At 53.9% G+C, this 26,460-nt stretch overlaps 1 protein-coding gene across 1 annotated transcript in view; it reads left to right on the top strand.

Annotated features, from left to right (window-relative positions):
• SLC45A4 (solute carrier family 45 member 4) overlaps positions 1–26,460 on the top strand; it is a 70,205-nt gene that overhangs the window by 34,747 nt on the left and 8,998 nt on the right. Inside the window, exon 2 of the mRNA XM_032468124.1 lies at positions 5,352–5,986. Coding sequence (XP_032324015.1) covers positions 5,743–5,986 — 244 coding nt within the window. The 5' untranslated portion in view covers positions 5,352–5,742. The remainder of the gene's footprint in view (positions 1–5,351; positions 5,987–26,460) is intronic.

The raw sequence follows: 26,460 nt of genomic DNA on the forward strand, positions 1-26,460 counted from the left end.
AGGCAAGAGTGAGTAGGAAGAAACTTAAGCAGTGTGCAGAGCTGTAGAAGGCGTATTTTGAAATTCTCTAGAAAGGCACTGGGGTGGGGCTGGACAAACGGTGAGACGGCCCTGCTTCTGGGCCAGGGTGACATGGCAGCCTGAGGGTGGCAGTTCTCCCGAAGCTAATTTATAAAATCAATGGAGTCTCAGTAAAAATAGCAACAAAGCCCCACCCCCAAGCCCCCAGGGTTAGTCAAGCTCTTGAAGGACTTATTCTCATAAAGTGTTTGCAAATAAACATGCAGGAATGAATGGGATCACTCTGGGAAAAGAAGCTGCCCGAGAGGTCGGCCCCCACAGAGATGCGGACCTGCTGAGTGCGTAGTTCTCAGCGAGGGCCCCGCGGGACGTGGGCAGACGGGCACACTGGTGGGGAGAACAGGAAACTGAGATGCGACCCAGTGCGGGCCTGGCCGCTGTGACACGTAAAGGGGAAGTGTCTCCAAGTGCTGGGAACGAGCTTGTGAGTAAATCATACTGAGACAGCCGGATGGCCCCGGGAAAGTTGGCAGGGGCTCCGTACCTCTCACACTGCACCTCACACCACACACACGTCGGAAATGTCCCCACTGGCTTTTTGCGGGGAACCGGTGGTGGGCTTGAACACCCTCCTGCCCACGTGCACGGCCCGTGGAGTCCTCACAGACAGGCCAGCATTCGCAGGCGCGTTTCCCATGTCCTGTGGACCCAGGAACCCATCCTTCAGCCATGGCTCTTCAACAGAAGTGCTCACCCTGGGTCTTCCGACGCTAACCCCTGGGCTTTTGGCAGAGCCAGCTTCAGGATGGCTGGTCCCCGGTCTGGGTGGCCATGGTCCTCTGTGCTCCTGCCCCCTCCCCAGCCCCACCACTTAGGTCTTTAGGTGCCCATGTTCCTTGACAAGGTGATAGGACCCTTATTTCTGAGAGTATAAACTTAACTTTATTTTGAAGTGGTTTCATAGCATCCCCTGCAATATTATCAAGTCCCCGGGGCTTTGCAGGAAAGGAGTGTTTGGACGCAGTGGTTGCACCCAGTGATGTCCTGCTGTCGAACAGCCAGGTGTTGTCCTCAAGGGGCCAGACTGTGAACCGGGGTGGTCAGGTCTGTGAGGAAGGCCAGTGTTCTCTGGCGCATTGATTTCATTAGTCACGCCAGCCTTATGTAAAACTGCTGTTTGGAAAGCCACCTCCCTGTTTTTAAAAAGCAAGGCCTGCTCTAGGAGACTGTGCTCACCGGTGCGGGTGCTCGCAGCCCAGCTAGAGGGTAAACGCTGCTCGGACGGGTGCGCAGAGCTCCGGGACCGTGCTTACCGGCTGCGGCTTCCACGCTGGGCCCACCGAAGATGCTCACCACACGTGCGGTTCCCACCCTTGTGGACGGCAGCGGAGTGGACTGTGTGAAGTCTCTCCACGGCACCGCTGCGTTTGCTGCTTGAGGGAGGGCGGCGGCTGTGGTACTGCCTGGACTCCCCAGGTCACAGGGGAGCCCACCACGCTCTCGCCGTCCCACGAGGCTGGACCTTGGCAGCTGGGCACCCACATCACCAGGGCAGACAGCCCCCAGCAAGCACTGGTCTGTCATTCTCTCAGTCAGCCCGCTGGGCTCGTGCCTGGCTAGGCACAGGGGGTGACATGAGAGGGACAGAAGCTGGGTGACAGTGTCTCTGGTGGGACCCCGAGTACAGTAGCCCTGGGAGCCCTTCGCGGGGTGGGGGTGTGGCGCTGGGCCTTGAGAAGAGCCTTCAGGGACTCAGAGGGAGTCAAGCTGAAGGTGGGAGACCCAGTGGGCCCAGGTTAAAGGGTGCTGAGCCACGGGCAGGTGGGCTTCATGCTGAGAGCTCAGGGGAGAGTGGAGAACAGGGCGAGGGGGCGGCAGGCATCCTGCCCTGAAGGCTGATCCCTGCCCTCTGATCCTAGAAACAGGCATCGGGTTGGGCCTGGACTGTGGATGGGCTCCCCCAGTGGAGCACCGGGGGCCTTGGAGATGCAAGCCCCACCCCCGGCAAGTCCCCAGCTGCAGAAGGCTGCGCGCATGGCCAGGGTTGGAGGGGCACCGTGTGAGTGTCTGGAAATGCAGGGTCCCTGGGCCCTGAGACCAGCCAGCAGTGCCCTCAGCGTAAGGCAGACTGCTGTCTGCTGTCGGTCAGGCGGCTGTGACTGTGAGCAGTGGGAGACGGGCCGGTGGTCGGACCCCGCCCTAGAGGAGCCCGGGGAGCGCAGACCGTCTACCAGCTGCCCCCTCCCTCCCTCCCTCCCTGCCCCACTTCTTTCCAGAGGCCGCTGTGGGACTGTTTGTAGAAGTCTGGTGGGAACCCCGGACACAAGGAGGAAGTGGGGTGTGGTGACTCGCATTGTAGAGGGGACACTTGACTGACCTCCTGGCTCTGCCAACGTGCAGCTGTCCTTGAATGTCGGGCCCTCTGCCCCTGAAGTGTTCAGTCCACAGCTCCTCGGCCTTCCAGGCAAAACCAAGACCTCTTGCTGAGAAACCCGTAGCCGACTCTGCAGGCCTTTGAGCAGGCGCGCCCGGGCCTGGGGTTGGAGCCCAAGGCCTGAGCAGACCCCGCAGGCCCGTTGGCTGTGCTCAGCTGCCTTTTCTTTGAAAACACGTCAGGGGGTGCCACTACCTGTGGTGTGGGTGAGTTGACGGGGAGGGGATGGCTCGCACCCCTTCCCTCTTGTAAACCTGACCCTAGACACCCTGGCTCCTCAGGGCGTGAGTGGCTTGAGCTCACCTGCGTTTTCTGGTTCTGTAAGCAAAGGTTGATTTAGGAAAACACAGCGGTAGTGACATTGAGGTTGCAGCTTCTGGTCCAGTTGATTGATTCAGAGTGTGATAATCAAGGGTTTCAGCGTTTTTAAAGAAATGTTTTCCTGTTTAATAATCATTCTCTGCTGTGGGGGCGTCCTGGCCACTGCAGGGTGCTGAGCCCCAGCCCTGGCTTCTAAAGAACTCCAGGCATCACCCAGGGTCCCCAGGGGTGCAGGTATCCCTGGGTGAGAACTACAGCCTTGAAATAATTCAGGTACACTTGCTGTGGAGCTTTATTGCCTAATTTATAGCTGTTGCTGAAATGATGCTTTATTTCAGACGGGAGTCTCAAGATAGAGACACAGTGGGACAAGGGTGTTCCTGCCGAAGGCCCAACTGATCAGTAAGAGCTTTAAAGACACGTCCTGATACACTTTCTTCACATAAAAATGACCCATCTTACTGGTGGGAAAAGGCATTTAAAATTATTGATCTCATTTTGGTCTAAGAGTGGCAGGTTGAACCCAGAGGAAAGTCATGAGATTTTGCCTCGGGGTGGGAATCGCTTGAAAGACAGGCATGGAGTGACAAGGATGGATGTTGGTAACTTAACGCTGGATGGTTATTTAAAAAATACTGGTTTGTTTACTTTGTGTATATGAGAAAGTTTCATGCTAATACGTTTGCAGAGAAGATTGTAGGAGAGTGACCGTGGGGAAACGCCGGCTGTTATTGAGATACTGATTATTTGGTAGAGGATGTTGATAAACTTGAGAAATCTTGGGTAGGGGCTGCAGTGAAATTTGGGGGCATCAGAAGCAAGTGTGTCGGTGGGACCACTGGGACCTGGGACCCCCCAGGAGGTTTTGGTTGAAGCATGGAAGCCCCAGCCTGATGGAAGAGTGAGGTGGGGGCTCAGAACCCCAGGGGCAAGCCAGGGAGCCACCATCACCTCCAGGCTTCCCCGAGGAGGAGACTCAGTGAAGAACACCCTTCTATCTCTGGTACTTTCTAGGGAGGAAAGGAGAAGCTAGTTAAGATCATCCTTGGTTAAATCAGTATTACCTAGAAATTTAAAAAAAATTTTATTGAAGTACATTCAGTTACAATGTATTGATTTCTGGTGTACAGCATAGTGATTCCGTTATATGTAGATGACTTTTCATATTCTTTTTCATTGTAAGCTATTACAAGGTATTGAATACAGTTCCCTGTACTGTACAGTAGGACCTTGTTTTTTATCTATTTTATATACAGTAGTTAGTATCTGCCAATCTTGAACTGTTCACCCTCCCTCTTTCTCCCTTGGCAATCACAAGTTTGTTTCCTATGTTTGTGAGTTTGAGTTTGTCTCTGTTTTGTAATAAGTTCATTTGTCTCATTTTTTAGATTCCTTATGTGAGTGATATCATGTATTTTTCTTTCTCTGTCTGACTTCACTCAGTATGACAGTCTCCAGGTTTGTCCATGTGGCTGCAAATGGCATTATTGCATTCTTTTTTATGGCTGACTAGTATTCCTGTGTGTGTGTGTGTGTGTGTGTGTGTGTATGTGTGTACACATGACAATTTCTTTATCCAGTCATCTGTTGATGGACATTTAGGTTGCTTAGAAATATTTTTATTTAAACCAGTTGTTGAAAATTTTTGGTAAGCTATCAACCCACAGACCTACCTTAATATAAAATGTAACACATTGTGTGTGATTTCAAGGTTACCTGTTTTAACACAGTTCAGACTGAACAGAAGCCCATTGTCTGGAGGTGCATGTGCAGAAGAGGGAGGGAAAAACCGCATCCTTGGTCTTGCCTTGCATGGGGACGATGATCGCTTTCCTGAAACCTCCCTAAAGGACCCTGTAGTTAGAGTCTTGGCAGCCGACACTGTACGTGCTGTGTTCATCCAGGCAGAGAATGGGGCACGAAGCTGGGTCCAAGGTACTAGGATGCTGGAAACAAGATTAGGGGACAGGTTCCAGAGCCCCTGGAATGCTGTGTACATTGGGGTTGGGGTTTGCAAGCCCCTGGATGTGGTGTTTAGTGTTTGGCGTGCATGTACTTCTTTTTTTTCCGGAGAGGGGTTATGACTTTCATTTGATTATCAAAAGGTTTCCTAGCAGGAAGGTCAAGGACCATGGCTGTAGACAGCCCACAGCAGGAATCCAGGGTGGACTCTGAGCTTCCCCTGGGCAGGTGCACATCCTGCCCTTTTCCCTCCTCCTCCACCCCCTCCCCAGCCCCTCCACCCTCACCCTGCTAACACCTTTCCTGTGCGGGGTCCCCAGGGCCCGGAGCAGAAGCTTTGAGCTCTTTCTGTGTCCTCTTCCCTCATCCAGCTTCCCTTTGCTGTCCCATCTCTGTCTGTCCCCCTTAGCCCCCGGATTGGTTCCACACAAGAAAACATGCTTTCTCTAGACACTGAGTTTTGTTTTCTCCACAGACAACCCCGGGTAAGCACCAGAGAACAGAGGTCCGTGGTTTCCTGAGTGGCCAGGGATCAGCCGCACGGGCGCCCGCAGGTGGGGGCTGGGAGGCCAGCAGGCGCCGTCTGATGGGCGGGGCTTCTCCTCTCTTGCAGACCCACCAGTCACTCGATGGGGAGCGACGGCGGACCGCCTGTGTGTGTCACCTTCCCACCCCTCTGTAGCAAGGAAAGGAGCGTCAGCACCTCTTCAGTAATGATGATGAAACTGGTATTAACTGAATGGCAATTATGGATTTTTAACTCTAACTCACAGTAAACCAGCAAGCCATATGTGCCGTCAACCAAAAGTCATCTCTTCGCTGCGTGTCTCATCTGATTGTGAGAGGTTTCAAGACACCTGTTTGTGCAAGGAGGAATATAAGTGTTACTTGCCAGAGGAGCACAGCTGAAGCAGAAAGAGAAGGCATCTTAATTTATCCTTAAAGATATATGATAGTATTATTTATATAGCTAGAGTAAATATATATATATTTTTTCGGTGGTGATGAAAATGGCCCCACAGAATGCCGACTCAGAGTCTATGCAAGTTCAGGAGTTACCGGTGCCCCTGCCAGACCAGCAGAAACCCAGAGGCACGGAGGCCGAGACGCGGGATGAGACCGTCAGCGAAGGGTCCATAGACCGCATCCCCGTGCGCCTGTGGGTGATGCACGGGGCGGTGATGTTCGGCCGGGAGTTCTGCTATGCCATGGAGACGGCGCTGGTCACGCCCATCCTGCTGCAGATCGGTAAGTGCTGCCCAGGGAGCCCCACGCGGGGACGGCGGCAGCTGGGCTGGGCATCCTCCAGGGCCCTGGGGATAGGTGTCTCCATCTTCTCTCCCTTCAGCCTCTTCCGATCCATTTCCTCCTGTTTTCACTGGGTACAGGGCAGGAACCGGTCCTGGGGTGTTCACAGGGACTGACAGGTTTTGGCCAGGCGGCAGTTGGGCATCGGGGCAAGTGCGTTCGGCATTGATAAGCTCTAACCCACCTGCGCCCACCTCCCCCCAGGTGCCGTCTGCTGGGCCCCAGCCCGCCGTGGGGTCACCAGCTATGTCATCCTGGGAACCTCCCTGCCCCTCATTCACTCGCAGACCAGCCCCTGGTCAGGTATGAGGCCATGCTTATGAGGACAATGCCCGGCTATTAGAAAACTCTGAAGAATGCTGTTTTCTTTACTTCTCATTGCTGACTTAAATCTGAGTCTACTGTGGACTTCAGGTGGCTGAATGATGGGTATTCCCAGAAATACTGGGATTCTCAGAGGTACACTCAGGCCAGCATACCGAGCCTGGTATGTGAAAACACGGGCACCCCTTCCAAATTACCACTTGGGATGGTTTAGGTCCTAAAAATGTGGTCATGGTGTTTAATTTTCCCTAATGTGTAAGGTTTTAAAATCTGTGATTTTCCAACTTAATGAGAGATCTGGAGGGGGCTACAGCTCAGTGGGGGAGCCCATGCTTAGCACGCACAAGGTCCTGGCTTCAATCCGCAGCACCGCCATTAAAAAAATAAACAAACCAAACTAGTTATCCCCCCACCCCAGCCCCCAGAAGGAAGGTCTGGGTCAGGGCCCAGCTGCTGGAAAGCACGGCGCGTTTCAGAAGCCCGCGTGCGCAGAGCAGGGTGTATTTAGAATCTCTATTTTGGCGGTTGTAGGAATGTTTGTTTCTCCAAACATAATAAAATACTTGTTGTTCCGAGAGCGCGCACCAAGGCCCACTGCGATGCCGAGCAGTTGGGGGCGTGGGGACCCACTGGTTTTGGTGGGGGCAGCGGCCTGGGGCCCAAGTCACGCTGTGCAGCTGTCCAGACACACCACTCATTCTCGGACCATCTCCTGTCACAGGGGGTCCCGTGCCCACCCCGCCCCTCGTCACCCAGCACATCACAAAGGAGCCTGTGTGTCCCTCCCCGTGTTTAGGTTGCTGTGTCTCAACATGTGTTCCTGTTGGCATCCGCATGTTTCATTCATCTTTAAAACCGTGTGAGGCCTGAGAAGGCTTCCCAAGGTCCCAGAGGGCCAGCGGCCCAGGTGAGGTGCGGGACCTTCTGGAGAGTTCCCTCCTTTCGTCTCTGTATTCCACCATCTCACCTTCCCCAGGTGCCCACCTGTGCCAGGCCGCATCCCTCCCATGCGGCTTCCTCCGGGGATGCGGGCTGGGAAGGCCTCTCAGGGCACCAGCCCGGAGAGGCCTGGTGAGCTCAGGAGCCGAGACCACCTCTGAGGCCATACCCCAGGGTGGGCAAAGTCCAGCGGCCTTAAATTTCAGCAGACCGTCATTTTGTCCCTGGGATGAGCAAGACGTGGGTGTGTGGGTTGAGGTCATTATAGAGGCAGCTGTGGCGAAGCCCAGGTGAGGGTTGGAATCGGGTACCGCTACGTAACTTCTCGACCACCTCTCACAGCTGTGGTGACACGCGCAGAGGTCACAACCTCTGGTGACTGAGAGGCACACTGACGGCACAAGCAGCGCTCTGGGAGCTGCTGTTTCCGTGTTCCTTTGTGGTCGGCCCTGTGTGTTGCGGCTCAGACCCTCGTCCTGGTTCCTGGGAGTTTTCACACTTTTACAGGTTGTGCGTCTCGTTTCCACATGACTTGCGTTTCACTGTTGGTTGTAAGTACTTCATGTATCACGTGAGACTTGTGTTGATTTCAGATAATCCAGGATAACATGTACTGCTCACCTTACTGTATAACACACAGGCCGCACATTAAATGTAGCTTTTGAAAGTTACAGGTACGTGTGTTCCAGATAAACTTCTGAAAACGATGATGGCGAATGGGAGAGTTGTCACAGTAGGTGGCTGTGGCAGACTGCTCCAGAGGGGATGAAAGTGTCCCTGTCACTGACCCTAAGGACCGCACACACAGCTCCTGGTCCGCAGGAGAAGAGGGCTCATGGGCACGGGGTGCTTCTGTGGGTGAGAGGAACGGCACGCAACGGGAGTTCTCAGACGGGGTTTAGATTTGTCCAGATGCCGAGAGGGGCTGTGCTGTAGTTGCCCTCTCAGGGGCCGCAGGGCGACGGAGCGCCCGGCCTTGCCAGAGGGCCTTGTCGGCCACGCCCAGGGTGCGGTGCTCATCGCTGGGTCTGGGGTACTAATGACTGTCAAAGCTGGTGCGGAGGCAGTGTGCTCCCTCTCGAGGGGGCAGTTAGATTGCTTGATAGACGCCTACAGTTGTGCAGCCACCTCCATGGTTAAGACCAGGAACACTGTCATCATCCTACAAGGCCCCCCGTGTCCCCTCATGTCAGTCCACGCCGGCCCTCGGTCACCGCCAGCCTGCCTCTGTCACAGTTTAGCCCTTTCCGAAGTTCGTATGAGCAGAATCGCACGGTGTGTGGTCTGGTTCCTACCTGGCGCGGTGCCTCTGTGGCCAATTCATCCATCCTGCTGTGCTGACTAGGGGTCCGCTGAACCAATACACCCCCTGTTTTCGATTCACTCATCAGCTGGTGGACATCTGGGCTGTTTCCATTTGGGGGCTGTTTTAAATAAAGCTGCTCTGAGCATTCACCTGCAAGTCTCTGTGGATGTGTGTCTCATTTCTCATGGGTAGAGACCCAGGAGTGGGACACTGGGTCACATGGTAAGTGCAGGTTCACTCTTAGAAGAGCAGACCGTTCCCCCCACTGTTGTGTGAGTGCCAGTTTCCCCACATCCTTGACAACATGTGCATTTCCCTGATGAGTAGTAACACAGAGTATCTTTTCATGTGCTTATTGGTCATTTGTTTATCTTCTTAGATGAAGTGTGTGTGCAGATTTTTTGCTGATACTTTAAACAGGTTGTTTGTCATATGAACTGCAAAAGTTCTTTATACAAACGTTTTTTTTTTTTTTAGATATGTTTGTAAACATTTTACCCCAGTCTGTGGTTTTCCTTTCTTAACGGTATCTTAAAAGCAAAAATTTTTCATTTACATGAAATTTGGTATATCAATTTATTTTATTCTTTTTGTTTTAACTGAGAAAATCTTTGCCTGACCCAAGGACATAATGATTTTCTTATGTTTTCTTCTAGATGTTTTATAGTTTTAACTCTCACATTTAGATCTGTGATCCATTTTTTATTAATTTTTGTGTGCAGTACGAGTTGGAGGGTCCCTCCTTCCTTTGGCATGTGGAAATCCAGTTTTTCCAGCACCCTTGGTAAAAAGGCTGTCCTTTCCATTGAATTCCATGGCACCGTTGTTGACAGTCAACTGGCCACATATACGCAAGTCTATTTCTAGACTCTTCATTCTGCGCCATTGATCTGTTTATCCTCAGTGCCACAGAGCCTTCGTTACGGTGCTTTACAGTACATCTTGAAATTAGGAAATACAGGCTCTCTAACTTTATTCTACCTTTAAAAACTTGTTTTGGCTGCTTTAGGCTTTTCACATTTCCATATAGATTTTAGAATTAACTTAACCATGTTCTATCAAAAAAGCCTGCTGGGTGTTTACTGGTATTGTACTGAATCTGCAGGTGAATTTGGAGAGAATTGACAGCTTGATGTTGGGACCTCCAGTCCATGAACATGGTCTCCCTTCTGTATACATCTAGGTCTTTAGTTTTTCCTAGGTTCTTTTTGAAATTTTTAGTGTATGGGTCTCACATGTATTTTAAGTTTATCCCCAAGTGTTCAACTCTGTTAAGCTATTGTACTGTTTTAACTTCAACTTCTGATTGTAAACCACTATATATAGAAATATAAAAATCTTTGCTGTAAATTGACCTCATATCCTTCAGTCTTGCCAAGCTCACTTAGTTCTGGTAGCTTGTAATGTCTGGGAGATCTGGAGTGACGCTCCTTCTGTCCTGATATGGGTGATTTGTATCATCTCTTTATTTCCTCATCAGTCTGGTTAAAGATTTATCAATTGTATTGATCTCAAAGACGTGGCTTTTTATTTCATTGATTTCTCTATTGCTTGTCTGTTTCTTTTTCCATGATTTGTGCTGTTCATTTTTCTCTTCTGCATACTTTGGTTTAAATTTGCTCTTCTTATTACTTAATGTCAAGCTTAGAGCATTGGTTTTTAGATATTTCCTTCCTAATGAAATCATTTATTAGAATTTTTATTTCTAATAAATAAAACCACCATTACACAGAGGGGTCAGGAGTGAGTATAGATGGGACCCCAGAGACCTCTGCAGTGCGTGCTGTGGTCAGCAGCCTCTGAGATGCCCCCGTGGTGCCCCCCACCTTGTTTTCATGGCCTCGTATAACCCCTTCCTCTTACGGTAGTTTCTTGTGACCAACAGACTATGACAACAGAGAGGGGTGTCACTTCCGTGACTAGGTCACAAACAGTTGTGGCTTCCATCTGGTCAGAAGGCGCTCTCTCTTGCCTTCTTGGCTTGTACACTTTGATGAGTCAAGCTGCCTTCTTGGAGAGACTCAGCGTGGCCAGAAACTGTGAGAGGCCTCCCCTCCTGGCTGGCGGGGACCTGAGGCTCTCAGTCTGGGAGCCTGTGGGAAACTAGATCCTCCCATCAACCAGCCAGGTGAGCCTTGCCTTCCCCGTGCGGAGCCTCGAGATGACCACAGCCCTGGGAGAGATCCCACGCGGGACCACCCCGCCGAGCCGGGCCTGGGTTCCCGGCCATAGAAACTGTCAGGTGATAGATGTTCTGAGCCGCTCTGAGGTGCACGGCTTGTTGGGCAGCAGTGGGTAACTGATGACACGTGCTCTGTTACTGTTTTTGACTGCACCGTTCCCCCTTTGTAGTTGGGAATGTCATTTGTATTTTCCTCATTACCTAAATATTCATGTTAGAAAAAGGCATAGAAGTGCTTTAGACGGAACACATTTGTATTGGTAAATGTCTCAGCACGTCTTTACATTAGAAAGTGGTTGTGTTTTGAAATATCAAACAATAGCAAGCCTGCCCTTTTCTTGTTCATAAGATTGATTCTCCAGTGAAAAGGTTCCCATGGAAAATCAGCAAATGGAAAACTGAGAAGTAAGTCAGTTCAAACTCTGCCATCATAAAAATTACTAGAAAGTTTTTCCACCCAGGAGTAGCTAGCCAATTGAGAACATGCGTGTGACAGTTCATCTTTGACAATTTTCCAGCGTTGTTAAACCGGGACCATCCTGCTGTGTGTGCGCGCGCACCAGTCAAGACGTGAACATGTGAGTGAAGAAGCCCCTGCGCTCCCAGCCCCCCGTCTTGGGCTGTGCTGGGGTTCAGTGGCTGTTGACAGCAAGCACTCAGACCGAGCTCCCCCACCAAGAAGGGCCCCCTGCAGGCTGTCTGTAGTCTCCAACAGGGCTGGGCCCCTTGGCCTCCAGCTGGTCTTCAGGGTCCCTCTGTCTGCTGCCCTTCCTCCAGGCTGGCCTCCCTGGGGCTCCTTGCAAGGTGCTCTGGCTGTGCAGTGTCTCCGCAACATACCCGTTTGGGAGAGAGGAGGCTGTGGGCTGCCATTTGGCCCCCAAGGCTCAGCGTCCTCTGCGCCCTGGGCCCCAGGACTCTGCTGAGCCTGGCTCTGGAGCGCACTGTGAACTGTAACACTCGTCTTTGTGGTGATGACGCAGGGTGTGGTTCTGGTTTCTCTTTTGCATTATTCAGTGGCACAGAGCTGCCCTGCCCTGCCCGGGCCCCCACGCCGTGGTGAAATTGGGAGGGGGCCACCTCTTAACCAAATGTTGGCTCTTGGAGAATCCATCTTTGTGGCCGGCCTTATATCTCTGTGGGTACCAGCATCTCTTTTTTTTCTGCAAAGGCTCGCAGAGCTCGTGCTTTGGAAGAGTTCAGACCCGCCTGCTCGTGGCCTGCGCTCCCACCCCGAGCCCCTTCAACATCCAGCCCTGTCCTCTGGGTGACCTGTTATGCTTGTCACTTCTGCAGTGGCGATAGTTCCGATGCAATGACCCGCAGCCTGTCCTCGGGCCAGGCTTGCTGCGGTCAGTGTGTGCGTGTCCCCTACACTTGGGAGGCTCCGAGAACCGTATTCGTGTCAGCTGTTCCTGTAGGTTGTCCCCACTGCTTCCCGCCAGATTTCAAGTACCTTCAGGGCAGATTCAGACATGCTCACCTCGGTGCCCGCCCGGCTCCCAGGGTTTTCCCACACATGTGACACACGAGACTGGTGGCCCCGTGCCTTGTCCCTGTCCCCAGGAGCAGCAGAGAGCACAGAGCAGAGAAAGAGCCCAGCTCCAGGTCAAAGCAGAAAGCCTGTGGGTTTCTCTCCAGGCGTCACTGCATCATCCTGGTGGGCACCCCCCTTGGCTCTGACTTTGCAGGAGGTTCCTGGCCGACTTGGGGCTGGTCCCATGTGTCTTCAAGCATCACCATCGTCTCTTCCTCACCTGTCCAGAGGCCACATTTGCTGTATTCTAGATTTCCACATCATCAAACATTTCTGCTTCTAGCGGGGACTTTTAAAACTATGTGCATTCTTAGGCTTCAGGGTCAAAGATTCAAATGAGGAAAATCAGAGTAGCTCCTAAAAATTGCTATTTTGTTAGTGCCAAGGGGGTGTTCTGGTAAGACCTGCAAGCTTGGGCACAAGGAAGAGGGTGGGGTGTGACATGCAGGGGCTGGCAGCCTGAGGCCATGCCGAGGCGTAGCAGCATCCGTGCCTGCTTCCTGCAGGGCCAGTGGTCTGAGGGCAGAGGAGGGGCTGCCGGGAAGCTTCTGCAGACCAACTCCTGCCACGTGCCCGGCACCGGAGGTAGGTGCCCATCGTTTGCATGCTGCACACGTGTCTGTGTGCATGTGTTATATGCGTGTGTGCACTCACGCGCAGCTGATGAATCTGGCCTCTCAGAGTTAGGATCAAGGCGGAATGTGAGGTCCCTCGTGAAGGAGAGGCTGGGAACAGCCTGCCCAGAGCTCTGAGCAGACCTCCCTAAAGGGCAGGCGCCCTCCTGGGCAGGTGGCTCCCACTGGCACAGTCTGTTCCCAGACAGCCTTTTCCCTTGGGAGAGAGACCCCCCCACTCACCCCCATTGTTTCCCTCTTGGTTCAGGATGTGTCCTCGAGGGAAAAGGAAAGTCAGAGGAAGAAGAGTGCCCCGCGGCCCCTCAGCCCACAGTGAGAGACGTGGACTTCTCTCCTGCTGGCCGAAGGCGGGGGTGCCGCGGCCCCCGGGACCGGGGGCGGGGAGGGGCCTGCAGGTTTATTTACGGGGAAGGTGAGGTCTTGGCTGTCTCATTCAGGGAGGGTGAAACTTGGTGAAACTGTTCATTTTGTATACGTCCATTTGTTTTTTAATTTTCCAAAGCAGAGTTTTTCCACTTTCTGTCGTGGCTTAATGTGAGTCAGAATCCCTAGGATGTGATTTGTCAGAACTTGGAGCCCTCGTTTTCTTCCTGTGGGAAAAGCCTACCCTTTTAAAAGCCTGTCTTAAAGAAAGCAGCACAGCTTAAGTGCCTGAGGTGCTGGTCATTTCCCTCCACTCCCTGATGGTCGAGGCCAGGAGGGCAGCTGCGGAGCTTGAGCCTGCCAGCAGCCTCGCTGACTCATCGCACAGTCAACACCTTTCTGAAATCCGGGTGCGACCTTTCCCCCCCCAGGGAGTGAGAGGTTACAGCCCAGCCCTCCAGGGACTCAGTGCCCCGGCCCTAAAGCTGTGTGCCTTCCCGTGCCACTGACTGCGGATCGCGTTCGAACCCCACGGGGCAGCGCCCCGCACCAGTCTGTGGGGAGAACTGAGAGGTGCAGGGGCACGCTGCATCCGAAGTGAAAAGCGCCTCGTTATCCTGTGTGTGCGCCCGCGCAGGCGTCACTTGCCCAGGTGGGCTCTTGCGGAGTCATGACTTTGAGCACAGGTGGGTCCCCTGCACCCTCCCTGAGTGGGCACAGATGTTGCTAGCAGGTGACCTGTCGTGAAGTCGAGCTACGTTTTACGCGATGCAGCTAACGTGGGCTTCCAGCAGGTGTGTGAATGCACGGAAGCACCTCTGTGGCTCAGGCTTGCTTGCCACCTTCCTAAGGATCCCCTGTTCGGGTGGGACACCCTGGGGCCTCCTGCGGGTAAGGCTCCAGATTGGTGCTCCTGTTCTGTAGAAGCAGACCCAGCACCTTGCTGCCCTCAGTTTCCTCTGTGCCAGAATTCCTAAGGCGTACCTGTTGGGTTCATGAGGATCACCTGCCACTCCTTCATTCACGACCCTGCGTCATTTAAGGGCTGTTTCAAAGAATCAGGTGCAGCCCCCGAGGGCAGGGCTCTGCTCAGCCCCTGCAGTGTCCCCTGGTGTTGGGGGAGGGGTGTTCAGGCTACAGGGGGCAACTGTCCTGTGCAGAGAGCACTGGGCTCAGTGTCCTCCCCTTCCCCCGGAGTACCATCCAGTGAGCAGGGCAGTTGGGCCCACAGGGCTGGAGGTGCCAAGAAGGAGGGGGTGGTAAGTGGCCAAGACTGATTGGGCCCTCGGGGACATTAAATCCAGATGCAGGACAAATGCTATATGATCCACTTACACGAGGGACCTGAAGGAGTCAGATCCATGGCGATGGGAGTAGAATGTGGGGGTGGGGGTGTGTGTGTGTGTGAATGCTTAAAGGGCACAGTTTCAGTTTTGTGAGATGATAGTCCCACGAGGATGGTGGTGGTGGCCGCACAGTGGTGTGGGTGCTCCTGGTGTCACTGACCTGAGCACTTAGAGATGGTTAGAATGAGGACTTTTACACGGCGTATGTTTTATCCCAGTTTTTCAAATGTGAAAGAACATCAGCTGGGCCTTACAGAATATCCAGCTGAAGACTGGACTTCCTGCTGACTGAGACTGAGGAAGCTTGAAGGGTGACACATGGCCCGGGCTGGGAGTCGGATGGGAGACAGCTCCCGACACCTGCACATGGTGTCCATGCCTGGGAGTCATGGCATGAGCACCCACCCGGGCTGGGGGACCCTCACTCGGCCTCCGAGGCTCACAAGCAGTGTGCCAGAGGTCAGACACGTAAACTGGCAGAAGTCTGTCAGAGATCTCCTGAATTTTGCCTAAAATAATTGAGAAACTGTTGTGCAGAGCTCTTCTGTTTGGATTGGGAAGTCTAGATTTCCTCATGTTTCAGATCATTGTATTTTAGAAACAATGAAATGTCAGCTGCAGTCATTTTTCCCAAGGAATTACATGCCTGTTGTTCTCGCATCAAATGCTTGCTGAGTGCCTACCTGCCAGGTGCCGGGCATGGGGCCAGGGGCCGGAGACGCACTGGAGCAGCCTGCGGTCGCTGCCTCGCAGGGAGACGGGGCACGTCACGGACGGTTTATGGGGAGGGGGGGTGAGAGGCTTGGAGCACGTGTGGGAAAGCTGGCACCCTGATTCCAGCCAAAAGGGCCAAAAGTTTCCAGATCTGGGGAGGCAGCAGGGAGGTCATCCAGGCACTGAGCCTGTGCCCTGTGCCGGGTGCTGCCAGGGCCTGGGGTGCAGGTTGTGATTTATGGTCCCAAAAAGCAAAGTGAGAAAGGACAGAGTACTGGCCATTGCCCGCTCTGTCGACAGCAGAACAGGACAGGAGGCTCCCCGGCTAGGCACAGAAAGACGGGGCGAGGGGTGGGGGAGCTGTGTAGCAGAGGTGCCGGACCTCCTAGTTGTGAAGAGTAAGCAGAGGTCTGCAAGTGAAGGCGAGTTGGCACATTCCGGGTTGTGGCGTGGCAGGAGAGGCAGGAAGGAGAGTTGGGCATGTTAGGGAGACTGTGACTAAGCCTGCGTGGCAACTTAAGGGGGTGCATGAGCCTGGTGCAGAGTGGTGTGAGGGGAGATCTGGTCCCTGGTGGGCAGGAATCAGATCATAGGAGGCCTTATGTGCCACTGCAGGGAGGTGATCTCCAGAGAAACCTGAGCGAGTCTGCCTTTTTCCAGGAGTGCTCACAGGAGCACAGGAAAAGCAGGAATGCTTTTTAGAAGTCTTAGTAGCAAGCACTGTGCTGTTATATTGCAGCCGTATCCAAATGTGCTAGATCTTTGTAGTCTTCAAAATTACAGTAACAGGACAGGAGTTACGCACCGTCAGCCCTCCGTGCCTGTGGGTTCCACCAACTGCAGACGTAAAATACTCCAAAAAGATTCCGGAAGCTTCCCAAAAGCAAGACTTGAACTTGCTGTGCCAGCAACTATTTACATATCATTTACATTGTATTAGGTATTCTAAGTAATATAAATTACTTTAAAGTATATGGGAGTGCACCAGAAATTGACACATTGTAACTGACTGTACAATTAAAAATAAATTAAGTATATGGGAGGATGTGCGTGGGTTATATGCAAATACTATACAGCATTTTATATGAAGGACTTGAGCATCTATGGAAATCTGTGGGGGATCCCGGAACCCGTCTTCTGCGGATACCAAAGGACTACTGTGACACTCAGGTTAAAGAAGACAGAAAAAGATTTTATCATTTATTCCTGCAGAAAATGATCATTTGACTTTATAATAAACAAATGGTCTCTTAACTTTGCTCTTAAAAATAATCAGTATAGAATGTGTCCAGCAGGAAAATATTTCAGTTATTTCTGAGATGATGGTAATTTTGTCATTACAAAATCAACAATTTAAATCTTCAGCAAAACATGTGCACATGTAACATGCAATCATGTGGGAGTAGGAGTTGTCTTTGGTGCAAGATGGGTCGTTGCCCCCCCCCCCCATTTAAATGAAGGGAGGACATGGGTGTATCTTACAGCTTACAAACTGCTGTAGGAACATCACAGACAAACTGAGGGAACCTCCACCGACCTGCTGAATTGGAAGTAACTTGTTAGAAGTACTGTATCTGCAAATCTTGGTTAAGGTGTATCACAAAATGCAAAACTGGGTGGAAACTGAAAGTGTGAGTTTCGGCTTGAGGCGGTCAGGGCGGGCCGCCCGTGCACTGGGCTGCTGACCGTGGCACGGGAGAGCCCTGCGCCTGGGCCTGGATTTCCCAGCTGGAGGATTGGTGGCAGAAAGTGCCCACAGCCAAGGGTGGGTCCCAGGCTCAGCATGGGGTGGTGGGAAGGTGCCGAGTCTGGCCAGAGGTTGTAAGGTTTCATCAGTTTCAACCAAATTATGTTTTACTTAAATTCCTTTCAGTCCTACACACGCTCACGTTTTGCTGTTACTTTAAAGCATGATTCGCGGGCAGCACTCCCTATTTTGATGGTAAGTTTTGGGTCCATGAGGGGGGCCCCCGGGCTTCCTCTTCCGGGAGCCTGGCTCTGAGCACTTCCCCGATCTGCTCGCCCTGGCGCACAGCTCTGTGCTCTGTGATCGCAGGGCTGACTGGAGGCCTTCGGCCCATTTCTCCCCGTGTTTCTGCAGTAGAAGTGTGGCCTGTGTTCTTCACCTTCCTCTTTACTAGACTGACAGCAAAGCTCAGCTACCCTGTGGCCAAACCAGAAATACAGTCTGCGGACCCATCTTGGCCTGGGTTCGAGTGCCCCGCGTTGCGTGCGCCAGCACCCTGTGCTCCAACACGGCTTGTAAAGGGCGCCTCACCTGCATCTCGTGCACCTGAATCATTAACCTAAGTGGAGAGCAGAGTACGCATCTCTCCATGTTGATTTTGTGTTGGTTGGTGCTCAGCGGTGCTGCCATGGTCGCGGCTTCCCAGTGTGACAGCTGGGCAGGCCCAGCCCTTGCCTTTGCAGGTCTGGTGAGCAGAGCCCTGAGTGTGCAGGTTACCTGCATCCTGGCCCAAGGGTTTCGCTGTCACTGGAGGTGAGCCCAAACGCGTGGGGAGTGGAGGCCAGCAATAAAGGAGAGGTCACTCTCTTCAACAGCTCGTCCCAAGGTCACCACGTGACAGCCACTGCTGGCCAGGGCACAGGCCCTGAGAGCCTGGCTGCTGGAGGAAGGGCCAGGGCTGAGCCCGGCGTGGGGAGCCAGGCCAGGTGTGCTGGCTTTCCCGTCACCAGGTCTGGGGCCCTGCTGCACTGCAGGCAGAGTATGGTGGGGGCCCTGGCCGGGGCGGGGCTGAGGAGACATTGCAGAGACCAGGAATCGGGTAAGGACCAGGACCGGCTAGAGATGGCCCGTCCCCAGATCACCTCTGGATCCCTTGTGTGATGGACACGAGGTGCTGGTGGGGAGGCCAGGCCACCTGGGATCCCCATTTGGATGGAGAGATCCTAAAAGCGGTAACAAAAGTGATTTGTGATTTTTAAAAAATGTCAAAGTGGGATAATGAATAACGTACAAGGATTGAGCTGTGGGGAGGGAACAGACACAAGAGCCTGTCTCACGCTGGCCCAGGGACTTCACCTGTCACCTTTCAGTGCTCCCGAGGGTCCTAGACAAGACCCGTGCTAAGGGTGTCAGGGTCAGGAAGGGAGGTGACTTGCCCAGGGGTCCATGACCGGAAAGCATAGAATCAGAATTCGAGCCTCTCCGCTTCTACAAACCAGGCCACGTCCGCCTGCCCTGGACCAGGCCAGGCCGGAGGCTGCAGTGATGCTGGTGTGCGGTTCAGGAGGGAGCAGAGCTGCTGGAGGAACTTCCCCACTCTTGTAAGCGAGGTGTGCGGACCCCAAGACCATGTTACGTGTTCACGATGTGCGCCTGCAGCCAGCTGGTCCCCATGACCCAATCCTGACGCAGCTCTGGAGGTGGTACTATCTCCCCAACCTTTACACCAGCAGAGAGCGGCTGATGCCCGGGCCTGCGGTGGGCTGTGTCCTGGGGAGCTGCTGGGAGGAGAGACCCCTGCAGCTGGGCCCCAGGGAGCAGGAGGTGTGCCCACTGGCTTCCCAGAGGCTCAGTGCCTGCCTGCGTGCGGCCGGGGGCATCCTACTGGGCTGCTGAGGCTGCTCCTTGTTCAGACATAGGACCCGTGCCCTCACCCCAAGTTGTCGGGAAGCCCCCATGCAGGGCTGGTGGTGGCCACACACGTTTATTCCCTTGAAACTAAGCCTGGCCTCAGGGCCAACACAAGGGGCTGGAGAATGTTCATTTTAGTGGAAGAAAGACCATTTGGAACCTGCTGGAACTTAATGAATCCTTGAGTAAGTTTGGATGGTGCCATTTCTAAACTGTTGCCCCATCCAAAGTGGCTTGTTCTCAGATGGCGCCTTGAACCACAGGGAGCCTCTCGGCCGTCTTCACCGGAGTCTGCTCGCAGGGAGCACGTAGTGAATAAACTGAACGAACTTGGCTGCGCCTCGTGGCTCTCCATGGCACTGCTGCCCCTGGCGTCACTGGGTCCGGCCCCACGAGGCCCAGGTCCCCGCCCCTGCTCTTGAACGTCCGCGCTTATGCTGTGCTCCCAGGCACGACCGGGCCTGGGCCGGGCACACACCCGCAGGGCCGTTTCTGTTGCAACTGGGAACGGCAGGAAGTGCTGTGCCAGGGGAGGCCCCAGACGAGGCATCTGAGCTGATTGCCCTTTCTTTCTCTTTACCTCCTCCTCCCAACCTTCCTGGGATTCTGGAAAGTTCCTTGCAAATCTGCAGCCCTCTCTCCAGCTGGAGGAGGTGTTGCCCTCTGCCCAGGGCAGACCCTCCTGCTCAGGGGGCCCCTTTCCTGGACTTCACACTTGAGCCTCTGCCCCAGGGCCTGGTGTGTGCTTCTGGAGGGCAGGACCCTTGCTTTGCCGTGTCTGTAGCCCCCTTGGTGATGGTCCCCCGCAGGGTTGGTTACATTCATCAGAGGTCACTCCAGGCTGCTGAGCGTTTCCCAGGGACCCGGTTCTCATGGGCTTAATGTTATCATGCAGTTTTTGTCTGCAACACAGGCATATCTTGATGGAGAAGGCTTTGTCTATTGAGAGAAAGAATGTAGTTCCCATTCCCATTTCAGATCTTTTGTTAAACATTTATAGGCAATGTTCCCGCCCCCGCCCCACCCCCAGGAGTACCAGTTTATCAAAAGAGACGCTGTGTTGAATGGGGGCGCCGCGCGTGACCGAGCGTGGTGGCATCGCCCGTGACCTCACTCAGCCCCGACGAGCGGTGACACACTCAGTGTTTCCTGTGAACGGGGAGCCTTCCTGGTCTCACCATTGTTGTTCGCTTTTGCCTGGAAGAAAACAAAAATTATTTACTATGCACCGGCACTGCGTGTGTTTAGAGCTTTGCTGGGAAATGCCACGTCCAGGGCGTCCCAGCAGCTGCCTCACCGGGGACGGGGTCGGGGACAGGGCTGTGTTCTCAGGGCTGGGCCTCTGGAGCCAGGCACACTCGCTCTGCCAGGCAGGGGCTGCTTTGGGGACGTGATGGGAAATGTTTATTTTTCTCTGCAACGTGCTGAGATGAGAGCTGTGGCCTGGTGTCCCTGTGGCACCCAGTGCAGGGTGTGTTCCCATGGCCCTGGCCACTCAGCCCAGGCACAGACCCTGCCTGGTGGGCTTGCACACTCTCTGCAGCCTGGATCCCTTCCAGGAGGGTTGGGGAGAAAGTAATGGGACAGAAGCTACAGTCGGTCCCATCTGCTCCTCCTGGGCTCTCCTGCCTTCCTCAGCTTGACCAGCTTGTGGTCCCTGCCACCCGCCCCAGAGGGCCTTCCCTGGATTGGGGTGTCACATGTGGAGTGGGCAGGAGGAGGGAGAGCGGCCCCGCTGAGGGAGGGGAGGGAGCTGGCACCACTGCCCAGTGACGCCATTACCCGGCACGTGGTTTTGGAGCCCGCTGCACACTGGGCGCTCTGCCAGATGGGCCAGCACTTGTGCCAACGTGGGGCCCTCTGAGCTCTTGGCCAAGTCAGTGGATGCGGATGGGCTGGGTAGGTAGGCGGGCAGCCTGGTGACCAGGAGGGCAGTTTCGGGGGGCTGTGGGGGTTAGCAGGTGGTGCAAAGGGTGTATGAGGAGGGAGTAGTTTACGTGGGCAGGGGCAAGGGCGAAAGGGCATGTGCGCTGGGGTGCCGACTCCTGGGCCAGGTTCTCCCCCACACCTCCGCCATCTCCTCGGTCCCTCAGGGATTAGAGCATCGCTGTGAGCTGGGGAAGGTGAGCGGGGCTCCGCGTGCACCTGCGGCCCCTCCGCCCCTGAGGCCGGCCAGCGCTCGGACAGCCCGAGGCCCATGATGCTGGGTGGGACCCGGACTTGGGGTGAATTGCTGACCAGCACCCAGCTTGACAGATTTCCTAATGAGTTCCTAAGATTTGGTTAAACTGGTAACTGTTTTAATTCTAGTTACACAAGTGTTTTCATAAAGGGGTAACAGAACTTCCCAGTTCGCACCTGTGAGCCCCGTACCTGAAAGCCACACCCTCGTCCTGTCATACTGGCCAGGGGTCATCTCTGTGTCAGGGACCGGCCCACAGAGCCCCACAACCCTGCTCTGAAAGGCCGTCTTTAGCAAACACACATAGGGCACAGCTCACAGCTCACCGGAAAGGAGCCTTTGGGGGGCAGGCAGAGTGGTAGCTGGCTCTGGGGCGTGCACTTGAACTCAGGAACCGGGCACAGGGGTGAGCCGCACTCTGACCCGAGCATCGCAGCTCCTGGGGTGAAGCACACACACACCTGCCGGTGGGACCCAGCGCCCACCACCTGCCAGGTGCCCGCGGAGGCAGTGCTGCCGCAGTGTGAGCTGTGATGGGAGGGCACCTTTGGGTCCGCCGGGGTTTTCTGGGTTCCTGATGGTTGCGGGAGTGGTCCCAAGGCTGTGCAGACTTCTGCTCACACTGTGTACCCTCCCTGGTGAGAAGCCTCAGTTTCCAGGGGGTACCGACGACGGAGGTGGCTTTCTCTGTCGCCTCACACAGCCAGCCTTTCCATGCGTGTCCGTGTTGTAGCCTGTCCTTGGGAAGAGCACAGGCCCCGCATCGGCCAGACCCCACGTGTCCCGCGCTTGCTGGCCCCTGTCGACTGGGGGGGACTGTGGGCCTGTCTCACAGGCACTCGCTGTGCCCTCTGCAGTCAGTCTTCAGATACTGACGTCTGCCACAGAGCCCTGCAGCTCCGAGATGTTTGCAGGATGTTTACGTGAGTTGGGGAGTGAGGACGAACAGTTGTCTTGTGACCAGGCTCTGTAGCCTCTCAGCTCTAGGTCACGACAGTGGAAATGAGACCACTCATGGTGACCAGAAGGAAGTGCTTGGCCACTGTTTGTGCGCCAGTCGAAGAGGCTGAATCTTCAAGGAACAATTTTATCCGTGCAATTTTCTTTCTCCCCGTTAGAACTGGAGAACTTCCCAGATACAATGGTGTGGCACCAGGTGAGTTTCTCACTGTTTTGTGGCTTTTTGCTTGAATTGGCTTCATGTGATGCAACACAGTGGGACTGGAACATCACTGGGTACCTGCCCTATTACTGCCTTGAAGACCCAGGGGCAGAGTTGAGGGCGTAGCTGGAGCTAGGGAGCCCTAAACCCTGTGTGTCATCTCTGCTCATCTCTCTTGCTGATCCCTGAAATGTACATTTGTGAGACAGATTTCAAGCAACTCAGCTGAACTAAAAGAACAGAACAGAGATTTCTTCTACCTCCCATTGCAGGAGAGACAGTTTTGAGTTTGAGTCCAGCTGAGTTCATTGTTTATTAAAACAAAAATATCAATACTCTTACAAGGAATATAGCAGAATACAGAGTTTCTGCAGCGCAGTGTCTGCAGTACGGCTCAGTAGCACGAGACCTCGGGGCCAAGAGCACAGCCCTCATCAGGAGAGAAGGCCGCAGGGCGTGGGACTCCAGGACGACTGCCTGAGCGGGGATGATCAGACAGGCCTGCTCTGCTCCAGGGCATAAGGGAAAACAGCTCGTGATGGAAAGTTGGAAGTCCTGACAGAGGAAGGTAAGCTATTTTAAAAAAAAAAAAAAGATGAAAGTTCTGGAATTGAAAAATGCAGTATCTGAAATAAAAATTCATCAGATGGGGTTAAGGGCCGCTTGGGGGACGAGAGAAAATTCTGTGGCCTAAGAAGTTGGTCAGTAGAAACGATAATGTGAAGAACAGAACAGAGACTGGGGGAAAACCAGCCCCTGGAAACAGTGGGACAGTGTCAGGAGGAAGGCCTGAGCTACGTGTCAACAGAGTCTCAGAAGAGAGGAGAGAGAGCGGGGCATAAAAAGGTGAAGTGAAAAACAGCCGGAAATTTCCTAACTTTGGTGGAAGCTTAAACCCGCAGATTAGTGAAGCACAGTGAGCCCCCGAGCAAGGGGACTGTGAAGAAAACCAAACCCCCCTCAGGCTCCTCACCATCCGGCTGAAAACCATCAGCGAAGGGGAAGTCTTGAAGGCACCCTGGGGGAAGAAGACACACTTGAGGTTTGCAGTCACGTGCACCCTCACAGCCCTCTCCGCAGAGGACAGTCCCCAGGGCCCTGGGAGGAGAGGAGTTAACCGGAGTTCTGGATCCAGCAGACGTGTCCTTTAAGAAAAAAAGTGAACTAATGAGATTTCAGGTAAAATGTAAGTGCAGCAGAGCTCTCAGAAATGCTGAAGAAACGAAAGACAGTTCTTCTGGCCAAAGGGAAGTGATGCCCCAGGGGGCCTGGGAGCTTCAGGATGCAGGGGAGGGTATGGACATGGTGAGATGGGTGGGTAAAAATAAAAGACAAGTTTCCTCTCAATTCTTTTAAAATAAATGATTGTTTAATACTACAGCAGGAAGGGTCCGAGGGGTAAACAGGCAGAGAGAGCCGCGAAGCTTTTTTTTTTTTTTCAGTGGAGGTACTGGGGATTGAACCTAAGACCTCATGCATGTGAAGCACACGGTCCACCACTGAGCTATCCCCTCCTCCAAACCCCCTCTTTTTTTAGCTGCAAAGCTCTTATGTGACACGTATAACAGACGCTAACAGACTGAGAAGTTGACATAGAATGCAGTCTCTAGAGCAGCCACTGCAAAATAACGCTAAAAGGCTGATACATACACTGAAATGGAATGTGAGAAAAGAATTCATTTAACCCAAAAGAAGGCAGGAGAAGAGGAACAGAGACACAAGGAGGGGGCAGACAGAAAGCAAGTAGTAAAATGGGGGCCCTCACGTTGACCACGGTCAGTGTTACTCTATGTGACCGACCACGCCAGCAAGGGGAGAGGTCAGAATGGACAAAACAGCAGGAACCATCCACCTGCTGTTGAAGAGAGACTCTAAAACGCTGCGTCACAGAGCAGTGGGAAGTAAGGGAAGGAAACAGGACATATGCATCCCAGGCGAAGTGGACTTCAGGTAAAGACAGAGTATTGCTGGCAGTAAAGAGGGGCTGCTCAGGATGGAGGGGCAGCTCAGGAATGGGGGGTGCGTGCCTGAGACGAGCTGTGAGACGCATAAAGCAGAGATGGCCAAAATTAAACACTTCCGCCATCATTGTTGGAGATTGTAACACCCCTCGTTCAGCGGTGACAGGGAGCCTGAGCACAGCTCAGAAGACGGCGCAACACGGAGCTGCGTCCGGCGGAGGAAGTGCTCCCGGCTCCCCGGCCACGTGTGGGTCCCGGCCCTGAGCCCCACCGCACACGCTCACCAGCGGGCCCGTGTGGCCGCGCTCCAACACAGCTGTACAGGCGCTGAAGTGGGAATGTCGTGTAAACCTTTTCCATGTTCCTATTTTGATCTTTTTCAACCATTTAAAAATGTAGCAACATTCCTAACTTGGGGGCTGCCCAAAAACAGGCCACAGAGCTGGTCAGCCCTGGTCTGGAGCCTTGACCTCGAGAGGGAGGAGGGTGTGGAAATACAGCAGCGGTGGTGAGCCCGGGTCAGTGGGAGCTGCAGGCGCGTGGGAAGGCCTGGGGGGTGACCCCTCTGAGTTCTGACAGGAAGCAGGCAGGGAGCTGGAGCATGTCCTTGTGCCCAGAGCAGGAAGGCCAGACCCCAAGGAGAGACAGGGAGCAGCAGGGTGTCGCTGTGTGTGCACGCGCATGCCTGTGTGTGTGTGTGTGTGTGTGTGTGTGTGTGTGTGTGCGCGCGCATGCGTGCACGCACGTGCTGCAGCTCTGTGTGGAGCCCCGTCACCAGGCTAGACAGCATTTATTAGTAAAGTTGTGATGTTTGAAATTCCCAGCAAAAGTCAAAGTCGGAGTCCGTGCACCTTGAGAATGTTTTCCGTTCTTTCTGAAACTGACTACGTCGCACTTGCTTAACGGTTGTGCGGGGCAGTCGTCTCCGAGAAGCCCGCTGCTCAGCCGTGTGCGTTACCGAGTGTGGCTGCTGTGCCCGGCGTGGCCGCTGTGGCCGCACAGCTGTCGCTTTCCCCACTGCCTGACTTTGACGGCACACAGAGGACCTAGCCTGCTGTGTAAACCACAGTATGTCAACAGAGCACACTCAGCAAGCCCCTCGGTTCCTGAAACATCAGTACATTCTGCTGACTTGAAACAGGAACAAAATCCACCCTTCCTAAGGTTCTACGTGAGGTAAAGGTCGAGGCGACACCTTGAAATCTAGGCTGGATGTGTGTTTTAGTGGGTGAGTTAGCAGTGGTTTTGAAAGGAGCCTCCCGCCTCCTTTGAAAATGATTTCCTCCTGCACAGTCTGTTTTTCTTGGTAGCTCAGCGCCTTTGGCGGCATAAAGCATTGGCTAAAGGAATCGCTGGTGTGCCAAAGCCCCTTTTATTTTTTAAGTAAACTCGTCACTGAAGTATGATATACAGAGAGGTGCACGATCCAAGTGTCCAGCTGGGCGAGTCGTCACCGGGGACCCCCTTCCAAATCAGAATCAGAACTTAACCAGCCTGCAGCCCATGCCCCTCCCAAGGGTGACCACCACCCTGCCTTCTGCCGCAGAGATGCCGTTAGCCCCTTCGGACTTCATGTAAATGACACCCCCAGCGTGTGCTCTTCTGCACCAAACGTGTATGGATTCGGCCGTGTTGTGTGTTGCTGCTCGTTCACGCCAGGTGCTGCCTGGCGCTCCTGAGTAAGAATGTGCCAGCCCTGTTTCTGATGGGCATTGGGTTTGTGTGAGCACCATGTAGAGTTGGGGTGGGGGCCGGGGGGACAGAAACTTTGAAATCAGGCAGCCTTGGGTTTAAATCCTGGGGCTTCCACTTTCTTGCTCTGTGACTCCAGGCAGGTTGCCTAGCCTCTCTGAGCCTCAGATTCCCCGTCTGTAAAATGGGCACAATCGTCTCTACCTCCCTTGGTGGCTCGGAGGACAAGTGAGTGAGCACAAGCACCAGACACACCCCAGGCGCCAGCTGGCCACACACTGATGCTTCTTCCCCTCTTGCCGCTTCTTGGTGGCTGCTCATAAGCCTGCTGCCGGGGTCACTGAGCCTGTCAACGGTTTTAAGACCCCTCGGCAGGACCCTTGTGATGGGTTTCGGCCAGTGAGGCCAGGATGCCAGCAGCATGGGTCCTCACTGCTTTCTGAAGCTGCAGCCCTTGACCCGCCTTGTTCTGGGCT

Source organism: Camelus ferus, chromosome 25, assembly GCF_009834535.1.
Source record: "Camelus ferus isolate YT-003-E chromosome 25, BCGSAC_Cfer_1.0, whole genome shotgun sequence".
Classification (NCBI taxonomy): Eukaryota; Metazoa; Chordata; class Mammalia; order Artiodactyla; family Camelidae; genus Camelus; species Camelus ferus.